Source organism: Danio rerio, chromosome 5, assembly GCF_052040795.2.
Source record: "Danio rerio strain M-AB ecotype USA chromosome 5, GRCz13ab, whole genome shotgun sequence".
Classification (NCBI taxonomy): domain Eukaryota; kingdom Metazoa; phylum Chordata; class Actinopteri; order Cypriniformes; family Danionidae; genus Danio; species Danio rerio.
The window spans coordinates 28,479,086-28,500,742 of NC_141025.1; the positions used below are offsets into that span (position 1 = coordinate 28,479,086).

At 36.4% G+C, this 21,657-nt stretch overlaps 1 protein-coding gene across 5 annotated transcripts in view; it reads left to right on the forward strand.

Annotated features, from left to right (window-relative positions):
* loxl2b (lysyl oxidase-like 2b) overlaps positions 1-21,657 on the forward strand; it is a 53,180-nt gene that overhangs the window by 17,233 nt on the left and 14,290 nt on the right. For all 5 annotated transcript variants that reach the window (XR_015490595.1, XM_087252877.1, XM_087252876.1 and 2 more), the window contains 3 exon segments: positions 10,123-10,334; positions 16,095-16,302; positions 19,505-19,688. Coding sequence is in view for 4 of the 5 variants with exons in the window: in XM_087252877.1 (XP_087109003.1) it covers positions 10,123-10,334; positions 16,095-16,302; positions 19,505-19,688 (604 nt within the window). In the remaining variant the exon portion in view is untranslated.

Below are 21,657 nucleotides of genomic sequence, written 5' to 3' on the forward strand. Positions count from 1 at the left end.
CATTGTTTATTAAGAAAGATAGAAAATGCTATTTTCTATCGTTGCTATTTTCTAGGCTCATATGGCCATCAAGTATTCTATAATTCTAGCATTAAAATCAAGACTCTGTTTTGCCGTACCAAGGCTGCAGCCGGCAGAATGATATGCAGCACCTGAAAATAATTCCCAGCTTTTTACTTGTCAGTTTGTATATTTGCGTTCACTATTTACTTTTAATTAAATGTTTTATGTATGTGTTTTTGTCGTGTCTCTGTAATCTGTTGCATTGTAGAAGCTCTGTCACGAAAACAAATTACTTGTAGGTATGAAAATACCTGTAACTTACAATAAAGCTCTTTCTGATTCTTTGTACACTGTAAAAAAATTCCTGGTTGCCTTACATTTTTTTCAGACTGAATAAAATTAACCTTATGAGTCCATTGAACTTATATTATGTTAAACTGACTTAAAACAGCTTGTGTAACTTATAAATTTAAGTTAGAACATGATCAACTTAGTTTAGTTACAATTAATTAAAAACATGTTTTTATGATTAATTGATCATACAGTTTTTTTATAGTGTAGGCAACATTGCTATCTGCCATCAGTCATCGTACGGCAAAGTTCCTTGATTTTCATGCCTATAAAATAGCAACTTTTCATTTTTCATTGGTCTCAGTAAACAATGTAACTACAGAAGATTTCAGAGTCAAGTGTTAAACAGGAAAATATATTTCTTTGTGCAAGGTCCTAATGGTCTAATGCAATTCCTTGATCGATGCTAAGCAAGGCTAAAAGTGCTCCCGCTAGACCTGAATATTGACTGAATAGGTTCAAAAATGATAAAACTCAATTGTTTGACGCTAGGGGAATTATAAAATAAGCCTATAAAAAGTGGAGGGTTGCTTTAAATACTCTATATTTCACCCATTTGTAATTTGTTCCGTTAGCAAGGCATCACTTGGATCACTTGCACTGCTTTCTCTCTTTGTCTTACGTCGATTTTCATCTTGTTTATTTATCCTTTCCTCCCCCTCAAGTAACATTCTTTTGGGTAATGACATTCCCTCATTACACAGGATGTTTATATGCTTATCTCTATGAAGTAGCAGGCATAATATCTGAAAAGACAATCAGACCACAGCTAAAGTGGCTAGCAGTACCTCTGGCTGTGGGAAGACTTTAAGTTGTTCTGTCTTCAATGCTTTCTTGTTCTATGTTCATTATAGCATCCAATCATTGCTTGTGGTTGAAGTATTTCACATTTTGCTCTCGACCCAAGTGGAAAAACACATTTTTCACATTCCTGAGGATTCTGAGATTTCTGTAAATGTAAAACATTTTTTCCTTGAAAACCGACACCAATGTTCAGTCTTGCTTCTCCTCAGAGTTCTTGTAGGAGTGAGAATTAACCACTCAGAGTTGCAGTCTGAAAAAGAATAAAAGCCAATTAAACATGGGCAGCAGATCAGTGGAATGGAGCAGGCATTGCTAAGCTTACTATTTTAAGGAACAGATAATCATCCGTTAGTACTATGACTCTCAGTCTGTCTAACAGGGCAATGCAGTCTAAAGGCTTGCTGTTAAAGGACACGTATTTTACCGCCTTTTCAAGATTTAAGATAAGTCTAAAGTTTCAGCTCAAAACACCCATCAGATTATTTATTATACCTTTTAGAAGTTTGTAATTTTCTGCTCTGAGCGTCTTGTAGCTGTTTTTGTCCTGTGCCTTTATTACTGGTTTTTCCTGCCCACCTTTCCCATATGTCTGTCTCCGACTGCGTCAGATAAACAGCACAGTGACAGACATGAAGGAAGCAGATCTCACGTAACGTTTGTGAGAAATACTACAGTAAGAACTTTTCCAATGAGTAATCAATGTGTTTATTGTGGAGTTAATAAAATTCATGTTTATTTCTATAGCGCTTTTATAATGTAGATTTTGTCAAAGCAGCTTAACATAGAAGTTCTAGTAAATTATGTCAGTCTAGTTTTCAAAGTTTAAGTTCAGTTTAGTTCAGATCAGTCTGGTTAACTTTCACTGCTGGAAGTACAAACACTTAAGAGCAAATCTATCAATGCACAGCTCGACAAGTCCCAAACCAAGCAAGCCAATGGCAACAGTGGTTAGGAACAAACCTTAAGGATTCATGCCTTTCAATGAGTCCTACACAATGTCGTTGCAAAGTTCACGCACACAGACACACACACAGCGAACACACTGTGCATGCATTTAACTTTGCACTTGCACTGTTTTTGCACAACAAATGTGACATGATAAACCTAAATATACACTAATGTATGGATATCTGTTATGTTTATGTACAAAATAAACCTTAGTTAATGTCCACAAACCGGGATTGAAGCGTCGTCTTTAATGATTGTACTGGTATGCGGCTATGGTGATTAAGACGGTAAAATTGCTGTAATTCATTACAAACATGCACTGTTTAAAAAGGTTTTAAACTTGTAAAACTCAGTCATGATCACATTTGATGTTGATTGATAATCACAGAGAGCTCAACAGATATTTTAATCCCAGTTGCTTTGCGCCTGTTCTGTCTTGTTGATGTTATTATACGCATTACTACAGAGACATGTTGATACGCAGCTGTCAATCATTTCGGTGAGTGGAGAAACAGCACTCCTATGTCCGATGTGGTCTTCCTTAAAATGGGAGGGATTGGGGTCCTGTTTTAACATCAGGACATTTATATATATAAAAAAAGAGAGACCTAATGCCTTTATATCACCCCAATATGACTGTGTGGACACACTGTACCCACACACAGTTCTGTTCAAACATCTTAAAAAAGATAATTTAATTTTTATCATAGGTGCCCTTTAACTAATCTCGAACTAGGCAGTTTTGAAAAGCTTGTTTTCTCATAACAAGCCATTTTCTAAAAAGAAAAAAAACTGTAATGATGGGGGGGAGGAGGGGGTAAAAAGGCAAGGGTAAATGTTCTCCATCTGTAGTGGAGGCATTCTTTAGCATGTCCTCGCAAAGACAAAACAAACAATAGCTGCCCTTTACTGACAGGGCTCAAGGGTCTCTGAAGGCTATGTTTAGTTTCTTTAGTTTCGTCTGGGGGAAGTTCTCACACAACAAGAAGCATACTTTGAATGGGAAAACAAAAAGGTGAATGTTACATTTTACATATGTTCCTCATTGTCTTTGTTTCCATTTATTTAGCTTGTGACAATAATGTGAGATATTTGTATTCTTTCAGTTGGATTAGAAATGATCAAGTTCATTAAAAAAAATGATTGCTGCTACTTTTTCATGTTGAAGATTTTAGCAAAGAAAATTGTATTTTGTTATATATATATATATATTTTGTAATGTGGTTTTGTTGCTTATATTTTGTAACAGAAAACATTTGGATGGAAGTGTCTGATTATCTCTTTAGTTGAAGTGAACATGCTCTTTTTTGTTTTGTAAGAGAAAAACAATGTGGGTTGTGTGACATTTTCCTTTTCATAGTCTGTCTACCGGCCAGTAGAAGAATGCCTGTCAGTTCACCGCTTGTGCCTCTGACTCCTTCTCCTGTTCGAGCAGTAGGAGGGTTCACTTTTTTTCCTTTTGTAAGACAGACTAGTCTCCCGAGACGCTTACTTACATCCACAGAAGGACAACCCCTCACAAATCGATATCCCAGCTGCTATATTTTTCTTTCCTAGCTGCAGAATCCCCTCCTCTTTCAGTTACCATGGAACCCAGGCACACATTTAGGAAATCTTTTTCTTCCTCTGTAGTGCTAATAAATCACACCTCATGTTTTTTTTTTTTTTCTAAAAACCTGTTTTGAAGTCTTGCACACTGCGCCTGTGTAGGAAAAAAAGTTTAATTGAAACCCTGTGAAGCTGTTATGAGATATGGAAAATCCCCTTTATATTAGAATAAAACACTTTTTATTACATACAAAAAAGTTTTTGTTATATATTTAAAAAAAATTTTTATCAATGAATTCATTTTAATTAGTTTAGTAAAATGTATATACATTTTTTGCTTGCTTATGCTTGGTGTTTTCCTGTAGCTATTATTTTAGATGTTTTTATGCTGTGTTGCATCTTGCAGTAGCTCAGACAACAAAAACGTAAAAAAAAAGACAAGACTTGATTTTGTGCCATGTCATTGAAACCGCTTCTATTTTTCGATGTCTGATGGCTGTCCACAGTGTCCAATTTGGTTTTTGGAAGCACTCAGTTCTTTATTAAATCTGTTTAACCTGCAGCTATAACAACTTTTTTTGCTAAAAAGGAGAGAAACAGTATTCACAAAAAAAAGAATTACTGAAATTAATATTATGCGTGTTTAAGTGAATTTTTTGTTCATATTTCTGTTTAGTTTTACCTATTTTTTTTCCAAAATAGACAAAAAAGCTCTTATAGATCATATGGATGCACATTTATCATCCTGTAACTCTCTCTAAAGTGTATCCATGCTGGAATAAACCCACAAAATTGCACTGCTTGCATTTCCAGTGTGGTAATGTAAGGATACCTTTTAAGTTTGCCACATGATTATTCCAAACCACATTCTCATCCCTTTCTTTTACTTTATGAAGTCCAGAGAAGTTAAAGGGAAAAGTGTCCCAATGGTTACACATCTGAGGAAAAATTATGTTATTAGCTTTTTAGTTTTTTGTGTGTTTGTTTGTCTGGCGATTACAATGTCTTTTTTGATGTCTGTTAAAGTCTAGGTTGTCTAAAAGCTGCATTTAGAGTATTTAAGCAAAAAATAAAATACAAACTGTAATTTAATATATTTTTTCAACTTAAAATGACTGTTTTTATAAGGTAACTTTTGATAGAACAGTCAGTAGTCCAGTCTTTAGTAGCTCATGCTTTTTCAGAAATCCTTTTGATTTGCCAATCTGCTGCTCAAGATACATTTCGTAATCATTATCAGTGTAAAAAAAAGTTGTGCAGTGTTGTGGAAACCATGATATGATTTTTTTCAAGACTCTTTGTTGAATAGAATGACAAATGGACATCTAATTTCAACTTTATAACTGTTTTACTGAAGACAATTTAAAGTTGGCATAAAAAAAAAATAAAAAATTGTCTTTTTTCCCCGTCAGATGACATTGATCTGATTGAAACAGTTTCTGAAATAAGTTTCTGCCGGACTGTTTATCAAGGATGTGCCGCTGGATCGCATATCACTATATTTGTTTAACGTGATATTTAAACATCCCAAGTGTTCCGGCAGTCTTTATGCATTTGCACAATACCTGCAAAGATGTGATAACGAGTGTCTTCAGACACGTCATGCGCACTCTTGGGGGGGGGTGGATGTTTGTTGTTGCGCGCGCGTACTGAAGAGCGGTGTTATCGCGCGCGTTCTGATCAGCTGTGTTGTCGCGCGCGTTCTGATCAGCTGTGTTGTTGCGCGCTTACTCAAGAGCGGTGTTGTCGCGCGCCTACTGAAGGGCGGGACCGAGGGTGTGCCGCGTCGCAGGGCCACTTTTAATCATTTTGGAGGGGCACTTTCTATCCAAGACTAAAAAGGGCATGTGCACTGCACAGGTTGAGGTCTATGTATGCACGTGCCTGCATATGGCCCGTAGCCCGTAGCCAGCCTGGTGTAAGTGGTGGTTCTTTTTTTCTCAAAAAGTGGACCTTTTTGCAGTTATACGCCTCAGTTTCTATTTAACTATGAGATTTAAATACTGCATTTTAGTGACTTTTTAGCTGGATTAGCTAGTCAGATGTCATCATAACCACACTTTTTGATGTACTAAAATATTTGCTAAAAATTGCAGTTAAAAAAAATGCAAACAAGATTTATTTTTAAAATACAAATTTATTACATCATATGTCATTAGGAAAATATAGCAATCAGTTAAAGTTTTAAAGTAAAAAAAAAAAATCATTATTTAGACAAAAAACAAACTGGCCAGCACATTCAACTGTCCTCAGTCACAGTTTGGCCATTTCAATAAAAAATAATAATAAAAACATAATAATAATAATAATAATAATAATAATAATGCAATAATAAATAATTCTTCCGATTTTTTTCTAGCCTCTTTGGTTAAAAAAATAAAGCCTTTTTTCGATGGATTATTTTCATTATTTATGGTGGCATAGCAGTCAAAATAGTATGAAAATAGGACAAATGAGCTCATTTGGGACAAATTCTGGACCTTTGTCAGTGAGGGGTGGTTCTTCCAAACCACCCGAACCTCCCTGGCTACAGGTCTGAAAAGTTAGAACAGTTTTATGCTTATAGTTATGCTTATAGTTATAACAGTTTTATGCTTATAGTTATGCTTATAGTTATAACAGTTTTATGCTTATAGTTTTAATAGAATTTTGGCTGTAAATGCGCACCTACAGGTGTTTCAGGCGCAGGTCAGATTTTCTCCAGGTCATAATTTATTTAGTTCATATTAATTTTGTCCAAAAAATGATAATACCTATCCAGCTTTATCTAGAATGCATCCCAAATCACCTTCTGAAGTGGTTTGAGCGATCAGGTTTATATCCGATCAGAATAAGTGAGCAAACAGCCTCAAAAACACAGACATGACGGGATTAGCGCCTTTTGCTGCAAGTGACTTCTAACGGCTGAGGGCTCCGCTTGCCATTAAAGCCTTCATCGGGCAATTATTTAAAAAATGTCAGAAATGGGGAAAGAGAGATTATGTACTGGACAAGTCAATAAATATACAGGACGTCCAGGCTAATGCGGCCAGTTAGCCAGGAACCTAGGGGCAGATTTTCATCTGTTAGGAAGTAAGTCCCTTACCTGTTTGGCAGTCTTTATGAACATATGTTCAATATTTTGCAATAATGACGCCGCTGCCTGCCTTTTCTGCCTCCTTGCTCTTTTCGACCAACAGCTCACTATGGATGTCGCATCAAAGATTCAAATGTGACCACTCAGTGGGTTATGTCTCGTGACTCGCGTTACATTATTGTGGCTTTGAAGCTCCATGGGATTCAAATTACTGGCCAGAGTTATTTAAAATTACACTTTATTACAATATATATTGAATATAAATATATTATATTAATTATATAATAAATTAAATTCTTGACCTTTTGGCCGTGGGGAACCACCCGAACCCCCCCTGGCTACGGGCATGTATATATATATATATATATATATATATATATATATATATATATATATATATATATATATCATCACCTTTGAATTCTAAGGTTTTATCTGCGTTCTGAAGGATTTTGAGATAATGAGCTTGTGCCTTCTATATAGCGTTTGTTTTTTAAATAAAAAGTCTTAAAATGTAAACAACTTTTTAAAAAGCATCCCAAAATGTAAATAAGTTGTAATTTAATAGGAATATGTCAGTAACTTAATTTTAAGAAAAATGTCAGATAAAACCTTATAATTCTAAGGTGATGATATAATGACAGTGAAATGTTCATAGTTTCTGAGTAGCCTACATTAGGCTAAATCATTTTCCGGGTCATCAGCCATCAATCAACTACTTTGACCACAATGAGCCAGGCTTTACAAACTATTCGCAGCACTTAAAGTATTACCCTTGGAAAAATAAACTCAGTCGGAAAGATGAGATAACATAAACTTATTGTAAGAATAATCTTACAGAGCGGTGCATGAATCGCTTGCATTACTGAGACATAGCGCGCAGCCCTCCTGTATACGGACACTTCTAAAACAGCAGCACAAAGGGGAGAAATCAGTGCATTGAGGATATGTCCAATGTGCCTTTTCTCATGTAAGGTTTCAGGTAGGGGTGAACATGATTTAGAAACAGCTATGATCTCCATGTTGCAGGTCAAAATGAAGCCATTTAATGCAAAACTAATTGCATTTCTCCACTGATTACTTATATTTACAGGAACAAATAGTCTTGGAGAAAGAATTTTGAGTTGTCATGAACGCGATGCGCAGTTTAAATTGTGAACGAATGGCGAATGATTGACAGGCGCAGCAGCGGGAAGCGCTGAAGTGAACATGAAATTAACCACGTGAATATTTATCTGTACTTCATATTAAACTATAGAATGGCTTCAGGACATTTGGAATATAGTAGCCTACATAACAACTTTCTAGTGCCTTATAATAGTGGCTTATAAATTACACAGAATATAGAGCATGCGCAAGATCGGATTTGGATCGGTACCAGCTGGCCGATACCCGATCCAGTAAAAATATGCAGTATATAAGTATCGTATCGGGATCGGTGCATCCCTATTCGAAATGGGTAGGGTAGTGTAAGACTGGCGGGGTTACATTAGTTCTGTGACCAGATGAGAGTGAGGTTTAGTGTGGTGAGTGTAACAGAGGCCAGGTAGTACAGTCCTGTGCAGGTAAACCTCACTCCTCTGAACCTCAAAAGGTGCTCTAACGACAGACGCTAGAGGCCATGATCTTTAGCCTCCTTGTTAGAGCAACCAACTCCCATGCGGAGAGTCACTGGTTCGATCCCAGCTCAGATCAGGGTTGGCAGAGTAAGTCCAGCAGGGGCATCAACTTTAATGCATAAATGTTGAAAAAATATGAACTTCTTCTTTTTTTAACAAATATTACTGATCCTAAACCTTTAAATAGTACTCCGTTTAGCATATTAACATATCTCAGATATACAGAATGAAGTCAAGGTAAAGGTCAGACAATAGCTCTCAGCCCTCCTCTCCAGTACCAGCCCTATTCTACAGCATAAGGTACAGAGGACAATGGAATGCTAGGCCACTGTATTTGCTGAGCACAGCAACTCATACAGAACTCTTTCAGAACTCAACACATATGGTCTCATAGCACAGGAATGCAGATCGCCTGCTAAAGCTCTTCATGCAGTCTTGGAGTCTACCAGCATGATTTAGCTTCATTCCTTCATTTAGCTTCATTCACTACTTCATTCATAAATCTGTTTACAGTTCGAAACATCATGGTCGCAACAAATTAATAAACAGGATGAACTGCATTCACTGTTACGTAAGATGTTCTCCACATGTATGCTGTAATAGCGTTAAGGAAAGAATTTCAACTACACACCTTTGCTTGATTATGGAGGTGTCTGGGATTATTTGATGTGAACTTGAAAGCAGTAACCTCTTCTTTGCGTTTTCGTCCATCTTTTATATACGTCAGAAGCCATTAAATGCATTTTTATAGTCTCGCCACAGATGCGAGTTGAAGATGACTTGAGGGCAAACACGGCTGGAAGTTTTTTCAGCGGTAGAACAGGTCAACAATTCCTGCTGATAGGATGTTTATAATGAAGTGAAGGACTGTAAAATGGGTTTAGTCTTTTAGCGGCTGTGGGTAAGATGTCCAGTTAAGAGTTTTACAACATGAACACTAATGCTGACATAGATCAATTTGAAACTTTCCACTTTTCTGTGGTAAAATAGAGTAAACTATTCCTTGTTGAAGGAACACTCCGCTTATGTTGAAAATAGGCTAATTTACTACTCCTAAAACTTACCATGTTTGTATCTATTTACCTTAGCATACCACTTTTAGCTTAGCATAAACTATTTAATTTGATTTAGACCATTAGCATTTAATTCCAAAAAAATGTGCTGTTTGATAAGTTCCCTTGTTAAGACTTGAATATTTTGTAGTTATGTTGTGTACTAAGACTAACAGAAAATGAAAAGTTGCAATTTTTTACACAGATACAAACTATACTCTCCTTCTGGCCTAAAATTAAGGAAGTATTTTGCTGTATCAAGGCTGCAGCTGGCAAAATTATATTAGTAGACATATATTGACATAGAAAATAGCTAATTTTGCTTTCTGTCAGTCTTAGTACACAACATACCTACAGTAGAGTAAAGCTTTAAATAGATTAAAAATAAATTAAAATTTTAAATAAAACATTTTCTAAAAGAATTTTGGAGCGAGATGATACTGGTCTAATCCGATACAATAATTTATGCTAAGCTAAGCTAAAAGTGCTCCTGCCAGACTCAGAGATTGGCTGAATTAATTAAAAAAATGATTAAAGTCAACTGGCTTAATTCTAGGGGGCTTAAAAATGAGCCTTTTCCAAAAAAAAAGTATAGTGTTTAATATTTTATGTTCAGGCATGCAGTTTATCCTCCTGTTGTATTCTTTCTGCTAACACAAGAATGTTTGTCCATTATAAATCAGCTTGCAACAACAATAATTGTCTTGTTTTTGCATCACAGAGTCTGAACATTCAGGTGGAGGATGTTCGTATCCGCCCTATCCTGGCATCATATCGGAAGCGCATCCCAGTGACAGAAGGCTACGTGGAGGTGAAGGATGGAGGAAAGTGGAAGCAGATCTGTGATGATGAGTGGACTCAGATGAACAGCAGGGTCATCTGTGGCATGTTTGGCTTTCCGGGACAGAAAAGATACAATACCCGGGTGTACAAGTGAGTGCAGCTTTCAGTTGAGATGTCTTTTGTGCAGATGTTTTTCTTCAGAGAAGCTGTTTTGGTGACCTTAGAAAAATGTAGGATTGTAATATTTTACATGGAAGTACTCCCCTTATGATAATATATATCTTACTCCATTCAACTGCTCCCACTCAGCAGTTTGGTGTTAGTTTCATTTGGAGTTTACACTGACAAATGTTATGCTGTCTGCAGAATTTGTCTGTGGTCCATGGCATATTCCAGAACCGTGCAACAAAGTATGTTTTTCATCTCCACACATATCCGCTTCCTTCCAAAATGTTTCAAATAAGGCTGCTGTCCTTTTGCACTGGTGATGTCATTTCTGCAGGGATCACAAGCAAGATCAGCTGCATAAAAGTTCTGCATAAACACTAGCAGGACCCAATCCCAAACACATAAACAAGACACCACACCCTGTTTTGTAGCTTTAAACAATTAAAAGCAAGCTTTTTAGGAATACAAACACACATGCTTCCTTTAACCATGAGTGTTTTATTGTATTTATATATATTTTTAATGAATTGTGTTTGCCCTGAAAATAGTAATTGTTGCTAACATGGCATTAATTAAAAAAATATGTTATGATATGATATGATATGATATATGATATGATATGGTATGATATGATATGATATGATATGATATGATATGATATGATTTGATATGATATGATATGATATGATATGATATAGGGCGTAGGGTGGTGCAGTGGATAGCACGATCGCCTCACAGTAAGAAGGTTGCTGGTTTGAACCCCTGTTGGGTCAGTTGGCATTTCTGTGAAGAATTTGCATGTTCTCCCCGTGTTCGAGTGGGTTTCCTCTGGGTGCTCCGGTTTCCCTCACAGTCCAAAGACATGCAGTATAGATGAATTGAATAAGCTAGATTGGCCGTAGTGTATGTGTGTGAATGCAAGGGTATGTGGGTGTTTCCCAGTGCTGCCTGGAGGGGCATCCGCTGTGTAATAACATATGCTAGATAAGTTGGTGGTTCATTTTGCTGTGGGGACCCCTGATAAATTAAGGGACTAAGCCAACAAAAATGAATAATATAATATAATATAATATAATATAATATAATATATGATATGATATGATATGATATGATATGATATGATATGATATGATATATGATATGATATGGTACGATATGATATAGGGCTGTGCGAATAATCAAAATTGAATCGCAGTCGTGATTTAAATCGCAAGAGTCTGTGATATGAAATATATATGTATAATATAAATTCCTCCACTGAGAGCAAATGTGTGGCATGATGGCATCTGCCACTTCAGAAGCATTAATAGAAGAATTCAAATCAAAGACTAACAGCATGCTTCAAAGTCACAGACACTGAACAAAAACAGGTTATTTTTCAGAATTGTTGTCACAGCAAGAGGAACTACAACAACCAGCACCTAAAAAGGTACCACAGATGGCTAAATGAGGAGCGTCTTGCTAAAAAGTCAACTGAAAGCATTGTCAGTGAAACTCAGTCTAGTAGCAAACAACAGCAAATTACAATTTCAGAGTTGTTTGCAGCTGTTACACTTACACCATATGAAAAAACATCAGGAAGGCACCAGGAGATAACTAACGCTATAACTCACTGTTTGCCCTAGAGAAAAATGAGTGTTTAATTTTTTGTTTGAAGTTTGAGTTTTAAACTTCAACAATGAAAATAACATTTTAAAATATTATTTATCTGGTATCTATTAATGTATCTTAATTAAGCACTAGTGAAACAATTTAAATATTTTATAGTTATTAATGTGAGACCATTATTAATATTATTTTTAATATAAAATATAGCTGTCGCACAGTATCAGAGTCATTTCCACCACAACACTGTAAGGTCGCTTTAAAAAGTTTGTGTAAAAGATTATTTAGGTGGTTTCTATGAAAATGAATAGTGCCATCTGAGAAAATGTTCAAGATGAAGGGAATTAATTTTTTTATCGACAACACTTGAAGAAAAATCTAAGTAAAGATTGCTTGATAAGGAAATACATTTATTCTACGTCATTTCCAAACATGTTGTACCTTCAAAAATGTTTTTAAAACTAAACAAAATGAAGGTAAATAAGAGTGTTTTGTACACATGTAAGGCTTGTATCAATTCAAAGCTAATCTGTGAAGCTATTTTTAATTTTTCACAATAAACTGTTGAAATGTCATTTCCACCACTGTTCTTTCCATCACCACACACTTTTTTTTTATATTTAAAAAGTTCTCATCAAAAATTAAAAGTGAGTTTACAATGTATAAGTTCATGCTCTATTGAATATACAAATTCAGTTTATTTATTTTCTAATAAGCTCCTAACCAAATTAATATAAAATTTTAGAGTGTGACAGGTTCAGAATACAACTAATTTATTTCATTGGCAAATGTGCAATTATTATATAGTTTGTGGAAAGATTGGTTAAACAAGATACAAAAATAACATTAGACAATGTTTGACTGCCAAAACTTATTTCATTTTGAAATAAGCTTTATATTGAGATGTTGTGGAGTTGTTCAGTTCACAATGGAAAAAAAATGTTTCTCTTCTTATCTAAGTTTTCCTCTTACAGATCTTAAAACTAGACAAATTGTTTAAACTTATGAGGCTATGTTACGTTAATTTTGAACAAGTTTTTTTACTCAACTTTACAAGGCTAAAAGTGCCCGTAATTGAAGAATGGCCCATATACAGATTAATAAAAGTTGAAAGCAACGTGTTTGCTACTTTGCTGTATTTTTGTCATATTAGTTTAGTACAGTCACCGTCCATTGAGACTATCCCCTTTTCTTCCATGTGTTCAAAATAATGAAAATACTTCCATCTGTTTCTGCGGGGAGCTCATTTTCTCGAGTGTGATTCAACATGATTACACTTATTTTAAGCCAGCAAACAGTTTTTATAAGAATATAATAAATCTAAAAAGTAACTTGAGTTACATTTTTAAAATAGTAACTTAAAAATTATGACTTTTTAAAGTAATGCTTTACTTGTTACTAAGAAAAGTAATATTACTATGCACCGTGTGTTACTTGTAATGCGTCACCCCAACACTGCATCCACCATTTTGTCTTGATCACATGATCAACCTCATCAATGGCGTCACATCCCTCCCATTCATAAATTGTCTCGCGGTTCATCATGGGATAGTGTAGCGTGCATCGCATGTGCAAATCTTATTGGCAGTAGGTCATCCGGGTACTTCTCGTCTACTGTTTTTTAAATTCGATGAATTTAGACATACTACTCAGCTTGCATACTGTTTCTACCATACTACATAGCATGAAAGTATGCGATTTCGGACGCAGCCCATGTTAAATTTTTAATGCAATCTTGACATACTACATTCACCATATTGTCATTATTATGTGGTCTACCAGCATCAGTTTCTGTGTTTCTCTGCTTTCCACAAGTCCTTTGACGTGGCCTCATAAAAGAGTTAAAGTGTCCGTCCAATGCACACTTCAAAATAATGTCAGAAAAAGTAGCTCCTTTATCACTACACCCAATTCAGGCATGGTTCTTTTGTCACAAACATTTTTTTGAATAATTTATAGTAGGGCTGTATGCAATTAAGGACGCAGCATTGGTGTAATTAGTTACGGACCAAAGAATCCCTGGGGGTTTATAGACATAATGCAGCATGTTTATATTCCAGGGTCCTTTTTATCAGTGGTTCCAATTGATGCTTACACAAAACATTTTTATTAATTGTTAAAAATCACAAAATACCTAACTTGCTATATTTATTAAAATCTATATACATGAGTAAACAGCCTGACACGTTCATTAACAATGGCAGTAATTTTTTTGTGTTACAAGACAAAAACCTTGATCCATTAGCTGCAGGGAGGAGACCTGAAAGAAAATATGTCCTTGGAAATAATGAAAATACCCATGCTGCTTTTACATCAGCGTTGGTCAGTGAAACCACTGTTTGCCTCTCAAGTAAGTCTTGACAGATGAAGCTGATTTTGGATCAAAACATGAAGAAAGTTTCTAATTAGACTTTCGTCCAGACGAATCTCTGCAGTATGCTGTTAGAAAGTCAAAAATAAATACAGAAGTCTGCAGAGGATAGCTACACGTGAACAAAGCCTCAGAGTTTTACTTTCTGCAAAGCTATTACATTCCATGCTGTGTTTGTAATGTATGACTCTCATGAGTTGCATAAATCTTCGTGAGCACTTCTATAACTATGTGGAAATCAGCACTAAATGCCTAGTTAGTAATTAATCTATTATATGAGCAATCAACCAGGCACAATGGAAATTAAAGCTTTATAGCTGGTTGTATGATCTCAGGCGGTTCGGCTAAGCTACGTGCTTCCCCTCACATGCTGTGCCTTATGAAATGTGCAGGCGCTGTCTGTTTTTTTTTTTTTAAATCTGTACTTGATGTTGGGGGAAGGGGGGGACACGTAACCAAAGGCTGTCGTTTTTTTTTTTTTCAGCGTTAAGCCAAAATGAGCTTCTTTTCAACTACCTCTGTCTGCCCTGTGGCTTTAAACTGTGCTTTCATAAGGAAACTTGGACTTTCCTTTCAGAGGGCCGTGCATGAATGGCTCCTGTAAATAATATGGGTCTTTCCTTGGCTGGAACAAGCAGACAATGTTCTCAGATGATAAAGCATCAATGTGAAACTCTCACTACAGCTGTTTCCACAAACTATATAAATTAAACAGCAAGTTATATGTTCAAGCTTCTGAATTCAGTGTGTGCTTTGTGGCGAATCTTTTAAATCTGCTGGTGTCTCTGTGTGTTTGTGTCCGTTTGTTTATATCCACATTTGTTTTCCCAATAGTAGGTGCAGTAGGGTTCTATCTCAGACTTTGGAGCAAGTCCAGTATGAGACATTCTCTCCCTCTGAGTCAAAATAAAAAACAAATATGGATTGTGTCTGTTTTCGTGAATGATGAATGATATTCTTCTGACAGGGGAGCTTGTTAAGTATTCTGTTTGTGAGATGATTTTTCCTGCAAGAATATTTGACGTCATTTCAGCAGCGCTTCATCTTTTTTTTGCAGTTCCATATGTATCAGACCTTTAATCTGGTCATGAATCATTTACTAGTCAGATGCTATGGCTTGAATCCTGGATCAGATCTATACATGTGTTTTGTATATTAGTAACATTTTAGTGTTGTAGCTTTACCTCATTTGAACAATACGGTTTTATTAGTTAAGAGTTTATTTGGTAACACTTTAAAATAATGGTCTCTTAGTTTATGTTAAAGTATAAAAAATCATAGTAAACGTAGTGCTTGTTAACATGAATTAATGCACTGTGAGAACTAACAATAAACCAATTATAATAAATAAATAAATAAATAAAGGACTAAGCCGACAAGAAAATGAATGAATGAAGTCAGCGTAAAAGGGAAGATGCTGATACTTGTAGTTAAGTATGTTTATGCAATTAAAAATGAAACTGAACATTAAGTAGGGGGCGTCTCTTTTTTTCCATTTTAGACACATCATTCCCTTTAAGAAAACATTAAGAGTAAGAGGGTTGTGGTTAAAAATATTATGGCTGAAACCGTCAAATTGGAAGTATATGGTCAGACTTTGATTGGAATTTTACCAAAAAAAAATTCAGTGGATTAATTTGCATATATTAATAGTTCACCTAAAGAATAACGACGTGCGCTAGCAAAATAAACATTGTAAATTGTAACTTCACGTGGAGTTTAACAAATTGGATTGTTCTCTAAATCTCTTTTGCTTTATTTTCCAGGATGTTTGCCCGCAGGAGAAAGCCATCATACTGGGATTATACCATAAACTGTACTGGAAAGGAAGCTCATTTGTCTAGCTGTACGCTGGGCCACACGCTCAGCAACAGCACATGTGAGGAGGGCACACCGGTGGTAGTCAGCTGCATCCCTGGCAGAGCATTTGCCCCGACTCCCATGACGGGATACAAGAAAGCCTTCAGACAGGAGGTGAGACCAGATGATGCATTTCTTCCAAAAATACGAGAAGCCACATGTCCACATGAGGCATTGCTTTGCATTGAACTTCTCACCTTTGAAAAGACTATTAAGGTCTCAACACACTTTATCGCTATAGTGGTAGTAAATCTTGATCTGAACTAAGCGGCTACTTTAAAGCGAATCATCTTGTACTTAAAAAGTGTTCGTAGCGAAAGTGGCAGTTTCAGAGTCCAATAAGTTGAGTTGCCGCAAACTGTGATTATATGAATACTAATGGTAGAGAGCGGAGAGGAGGATATTTTTAAATCTCCAAAGCACTTTGATGACAGACATTTTACCCAAAAATTACATCACTTTTTCCAAATTACATATTCAAGTAGTCCATGTGGAAGCTTGCCCGTTACATACCATTCAGTGAGGTCAGTGGGTTCATTAGCATGATGTACTGTATGATCTGCACTTTAAATTATTAATATTGTGTTCCTCCAAGAACATTGAATCTTTTATGGTAAATGTTCATTACATTACCATCTGTCTGTCTGTCTGTCTGTCTGTCTGTCTATACTCACCAGCCACTTTATTAGTTACAACTGCTTGTTAACCAAATATCACATGGCAGCATCTCAGTTCATTAGGCATGTAGACATGGTCAAGACGATCTACTGCAATTCAAACCGAGCATCAAAATGAAGAAGAAAAGTGATTTAAGGGGCTCTGAACGTGGCATGGTTGTTGATGCCATACAGGCTGATCTGAGTATTTCAGAACCTGCTGATCTACTGGGATTTTTATGCATAACCATCTCTAGGGTTTACAGAGAATGTTCTGAAAAAAACTAAATATCCAGCAAGTGGCAGTCCTGTGGGAACAAATGCCTTGTTGAGGATGTTCCATCCTGCCTTTTATCAATGGTTCAGGCTGCTGGTGGTGATATAATGGTGTGGGGGATATTTTCTTGGCACTCTTTGGGCCCATTAGTACCAATTGAGCATCATGTCAATGCCACAGCCAACCTGAGTATTGTTGCGAACCATCTCCATCCCTTTATGACCACAGTGTACCCATCTTCTGATGGCTACTTTCAGCAGGATAACGCGCCATGTCATAAAGCGCAAATCATCTCAGACTGGTTTTTTGAACATGACAGTGAGTTCATTGTACTCAAATGGCCTCCCCAGTCACCAGAGCTCAATCCAATAGAGCACTTTTGGGATGTGGTGGAACGGGAGATTTGCATCATGCGATGTGATGCTATCATGTCAATATAGACCAAAATCTCTGAGAAATATTTCTAGTACCTTGAATGCCACAAAGGATTTAGGCAGTTCTGAGGACAAAAGGGGGTCCAACCCTGTACTAGTAAGGTGTACCTAATAAAGTGACCGGTGAGTCTATCTATCTGTCTGTCTGTCTAATCTTTGCATTAAATGCAACATTTTTTTAGTAACTGAGATCAGGAAGCAACACCACATTTTTTGCTTGGGCTTTCCACGTGCATAAAATGTCCTACAATCGCACAAACAAACCAACTAAGCAATGAAAGCATACAATAATCATGCTGATTCAGTAGAGCAGAGGTCACCAAATTCCTGCAGTGTATAACTTTCCTTAACACACCTGCCTGGAAGGTTCAAGTACAAGTAGTAAGCACTTGATTGGCTTGTTGAAGTGTGTTTGATTAGGATTGGAGCTATGTAAAAATCTGCAGGACACCAACCCTCCAGGATTGAGCTTGATGACCTCTGCAATAGAGCGTATAGGTCAGGGGTGTCAAACTCATATCCTGGAGGGCCACAACTCTGCACTTTAACCCTTGTTAAACACATGCCATCAAACGAATTGAGTCCTTCAGGCTTGTTTGAAACCTAGTGTGTTAAAGCATGGTTGGAACTAAAGTAAACCTAGAGTTTGGCCTCCCTGATATAGGCAATTAAACTGCTTACATTAATGCTTAAGTTTTGTCATTTAGAAAGCAAAATATGTATGTACTTATTCCAAACATGTAGTTCACCCCAAAAATGAAAATTTACGCACCATGTACTCCTCTCTAGTGGTCATAAACCTTAATGAGTTCCTTACATCTGTCTAACAAAAAAAGGTTATTTTGAGTAATCTGAAAACCTGTAACCATTGACTTCCATAGTATGAAAAACAATACTGTGGACGTCAATGAGTACACGTTTCCAGCTTTCTTCAAAATATGACAAGTGAAGGGTGAATAAGGGATGACAGAATTTTTTTATGTTAGGGTGAACTATCACTTTAAATCCTAAATGACAAGACAATTTATGTGAAGTTTATTTATAAACAAATTTCGAGAGGATCACGTGCTTATGATTGTTCACAGCTGTTCCAACTTTAGCTAATGACCGATTATCCTATCAGACGATCCTTAACTCACTATAAACAACCAGACTTTTCTCATCTCAATATCTTCGTCCTGAAGAAACCTCCCCACCCAACCCTACTTTCCCTCCTTTCTAACGGGCGTCACGGTGGCCAGCGATTAGCGCTGTTGCCTCACAGCAAGAATGCCACTGGTTTAATTCCTTTCCAAACCAGACAGCATTTCTGTGCGGAGTTTGCTCGTTCTCCCCGTGGTCGCGTGGGTTTTCCCCAGGTCCTCCGGTTTCCTCCCACAGTTCAAAAACAAACACTCTAAATAATTAATCCAAATACAATAGCTAAACTCTGAGTACACCTTTCAGCATCCATATCTGACACTACAACAAGCAAGAGGGGGAGTCATCGAGATCTACCTGAGCTCAAACTCCCCTCTCGCCTTGCAACGGGAGGGAGCCCAGGGCTCGAGGATCTTATAAGCTCAGGGCTCTCTCCCGGGACAGCACACCAAACTAGCTTATTATCAATCATCAGCTAAGTGTGAACTCTTGAAGTCAATATTAGTAAGCCAGTTGCCACACACTTTCTTAATGGTCCCAGTGGTTCTATGTACGCAGAGTACTTACAGTTTAAATGCATGAAATTCCGACACAATATAGGCAGTGAAATAAATGAACCAGATTTTGAAATGAGCATGATAACTTTAACTATGTCTTGAGGTTTTGTCAAGCACATCTGCTGTTATGCTCTGAATTGCTGGAAAACATCTCAAATATGATTTTCCCATGTGGAGTTACTTCCAAAGAATTTCAGCTGTTCTGCTCAGTAGAATCATTCTCTTTCTTTCAATCTTTGTCTTTTTTCACAGCAACCCCTGGTGCGTCTCAGAGGTGGTGCTGTTGTTGGAGAGGGGCGCGTGGAGGTCTTGAAGAATGGAGAATGGGGCACAATCTGTGATGACAACTGGAATCTGCTAGCAGCTACTGTCGTGTGTCGTGAGCTTGGATTCGGAAGTGCCAAGGAGGCTCTTTCTGGAGGTCAGCTTGGACAAGGTGTGTATAGTTGATCTTGAAAATTCTGGACAGTTCAACCTCTACAGCCTCACTTTCTACTGTTCCTTTACTGGGGGCCTTTTTAGGTATTCATAGCACTAGGTGCTCTAGGGAAATGGAGACTAAATTTGGCACATTGCTTGGTATAATGAAAGTCATTTACATTAATGTCTTCACAATGGACACTGTCTAGCATATCTTTGTAGTGAAAAATGGATCTTATGAATGGCTTTTAAACGGTGTTCAGGGGGTGCCTAGGGTGGGAAGAAAAAATTAATTTGAATTATTCTAAAAACATTTCTCTTTGGTTCTGACATGAAATTTAATATGTTTTAGGGGATAATTTAATCATTTATGTTCTTTTTTAGTATAATATAGACAATTTAAAAGCCGTTAAAGGGGAAAAAGTGAAAATGCTGTCATTTACTCACTGTCCACTTTAAAAACCTATTTGAGTTTCTTTCCTCTGTATTTGTATTTGAAATTTTGCAATTTCCTTAGTCAAATGGATATGAGAAATCTATAGATGAGACTTTCCATGATATTAAAGTGGTCCTCGTGGGGATCATCATATTTAGGAGATTTTTAAATAAAAATTGTATCCAACTTCACCTATTTTTATGCACATTTTGGAATATCACAATACACATTCTTAATGGAAATGCAGATCATTTTGAAAATGAGCATAAAAACTTATGCGCACAACTGAGAAGGATACACTTTTTATCTGATAAGAAATGCGCATAAACTATTATGGAAATATATATATTGAATAAATTCAGCATGTGCATCAAAAAGATCACATTACTTTTTTTAACAGATCATGTGATAACAAAAATGACCACGATGGAACATCCAGTGGACTGACCACATTGTATAACATCTAAAATTTTGTTTGATCATTCAAAAATGCATTAGCCAAAGTCTTTTGCTAAATACAAAACAAATTGCAGTGCATCCGGAAAGTATTCATAGCGCTTCACTTTTTCCACATTTTTTTATGTTACAGCTTTATACCAAAATTAATAAATTAATTTATTTCCACAAAATTCTACGCACAATACACCATAATGACAATATGAAAAAAAGATGTTTTGAAATTGTTGCAAATTTATTACAAATAAAAAAAACCTGAAAGATCACATGTGCATAAGTATTCACAGCCTTTGCTCAATACTTTTTTAATTCTTTTTGAATATGATGCCACAAGCTTGGCACACCTGTCTTCAGGAATTTTTGCCCATTCCTCATTGCATTACCTTTCAAGCTCTATCAGGTTGGATGAGGAATGACGGTATTGACCTTATTCTAAAATGCGGAAGTGTGCCTGTTTTCGCGATTGTCTTAGAACTTCCGTTTCAGTCGCCTATGGGAAAAATGACAAGAAATAATAAAGGGCAAAAAACGGTCAAACTACTTGCTCTACAAACAAATGTTTGCATGACTATATAGACCAAGTAGAATAATATAACAAGGAAATATCAGTTTGCAACATCAACAGCAAAACGAGCAGTTTTTAATGTCTAAAAATGAATAGAAGTCAATGAGACAAGAAGTCTCGTGCCAAAAAGATTCTAATGGCAGCGCCCGCTCGTCAGCGGAGAATAAGGTCAATACAGCCATTTTCAGATCTCTCTCGAGATGTTCAATAGGATTTAGGTCTGTGCTCTGGCTTGGCCAATCAAGGACATTCACAGAGTTGTTGTAAGCCACTCTGTTGATATTTTGGTGGTGTGCTTTGGGTCATTGTTGTGCTGGAAGATGAATCGTTGCCCATGTCTGAGGTCAAGAGCACTCTGAAGCAGGTTTTCATTCAGGATGTCTCTGTGCATTGCTGCATTTATTGTTCTCTCTATCCTGACTAGTCTTCTAATTCAAGGCTGTGAATACTTATGTACATGTGATTTTTTAGATTTTTTATTTGTAGTAAATTTGCAACAATTTAAAAAAATCTTTTTTCACATTTTTA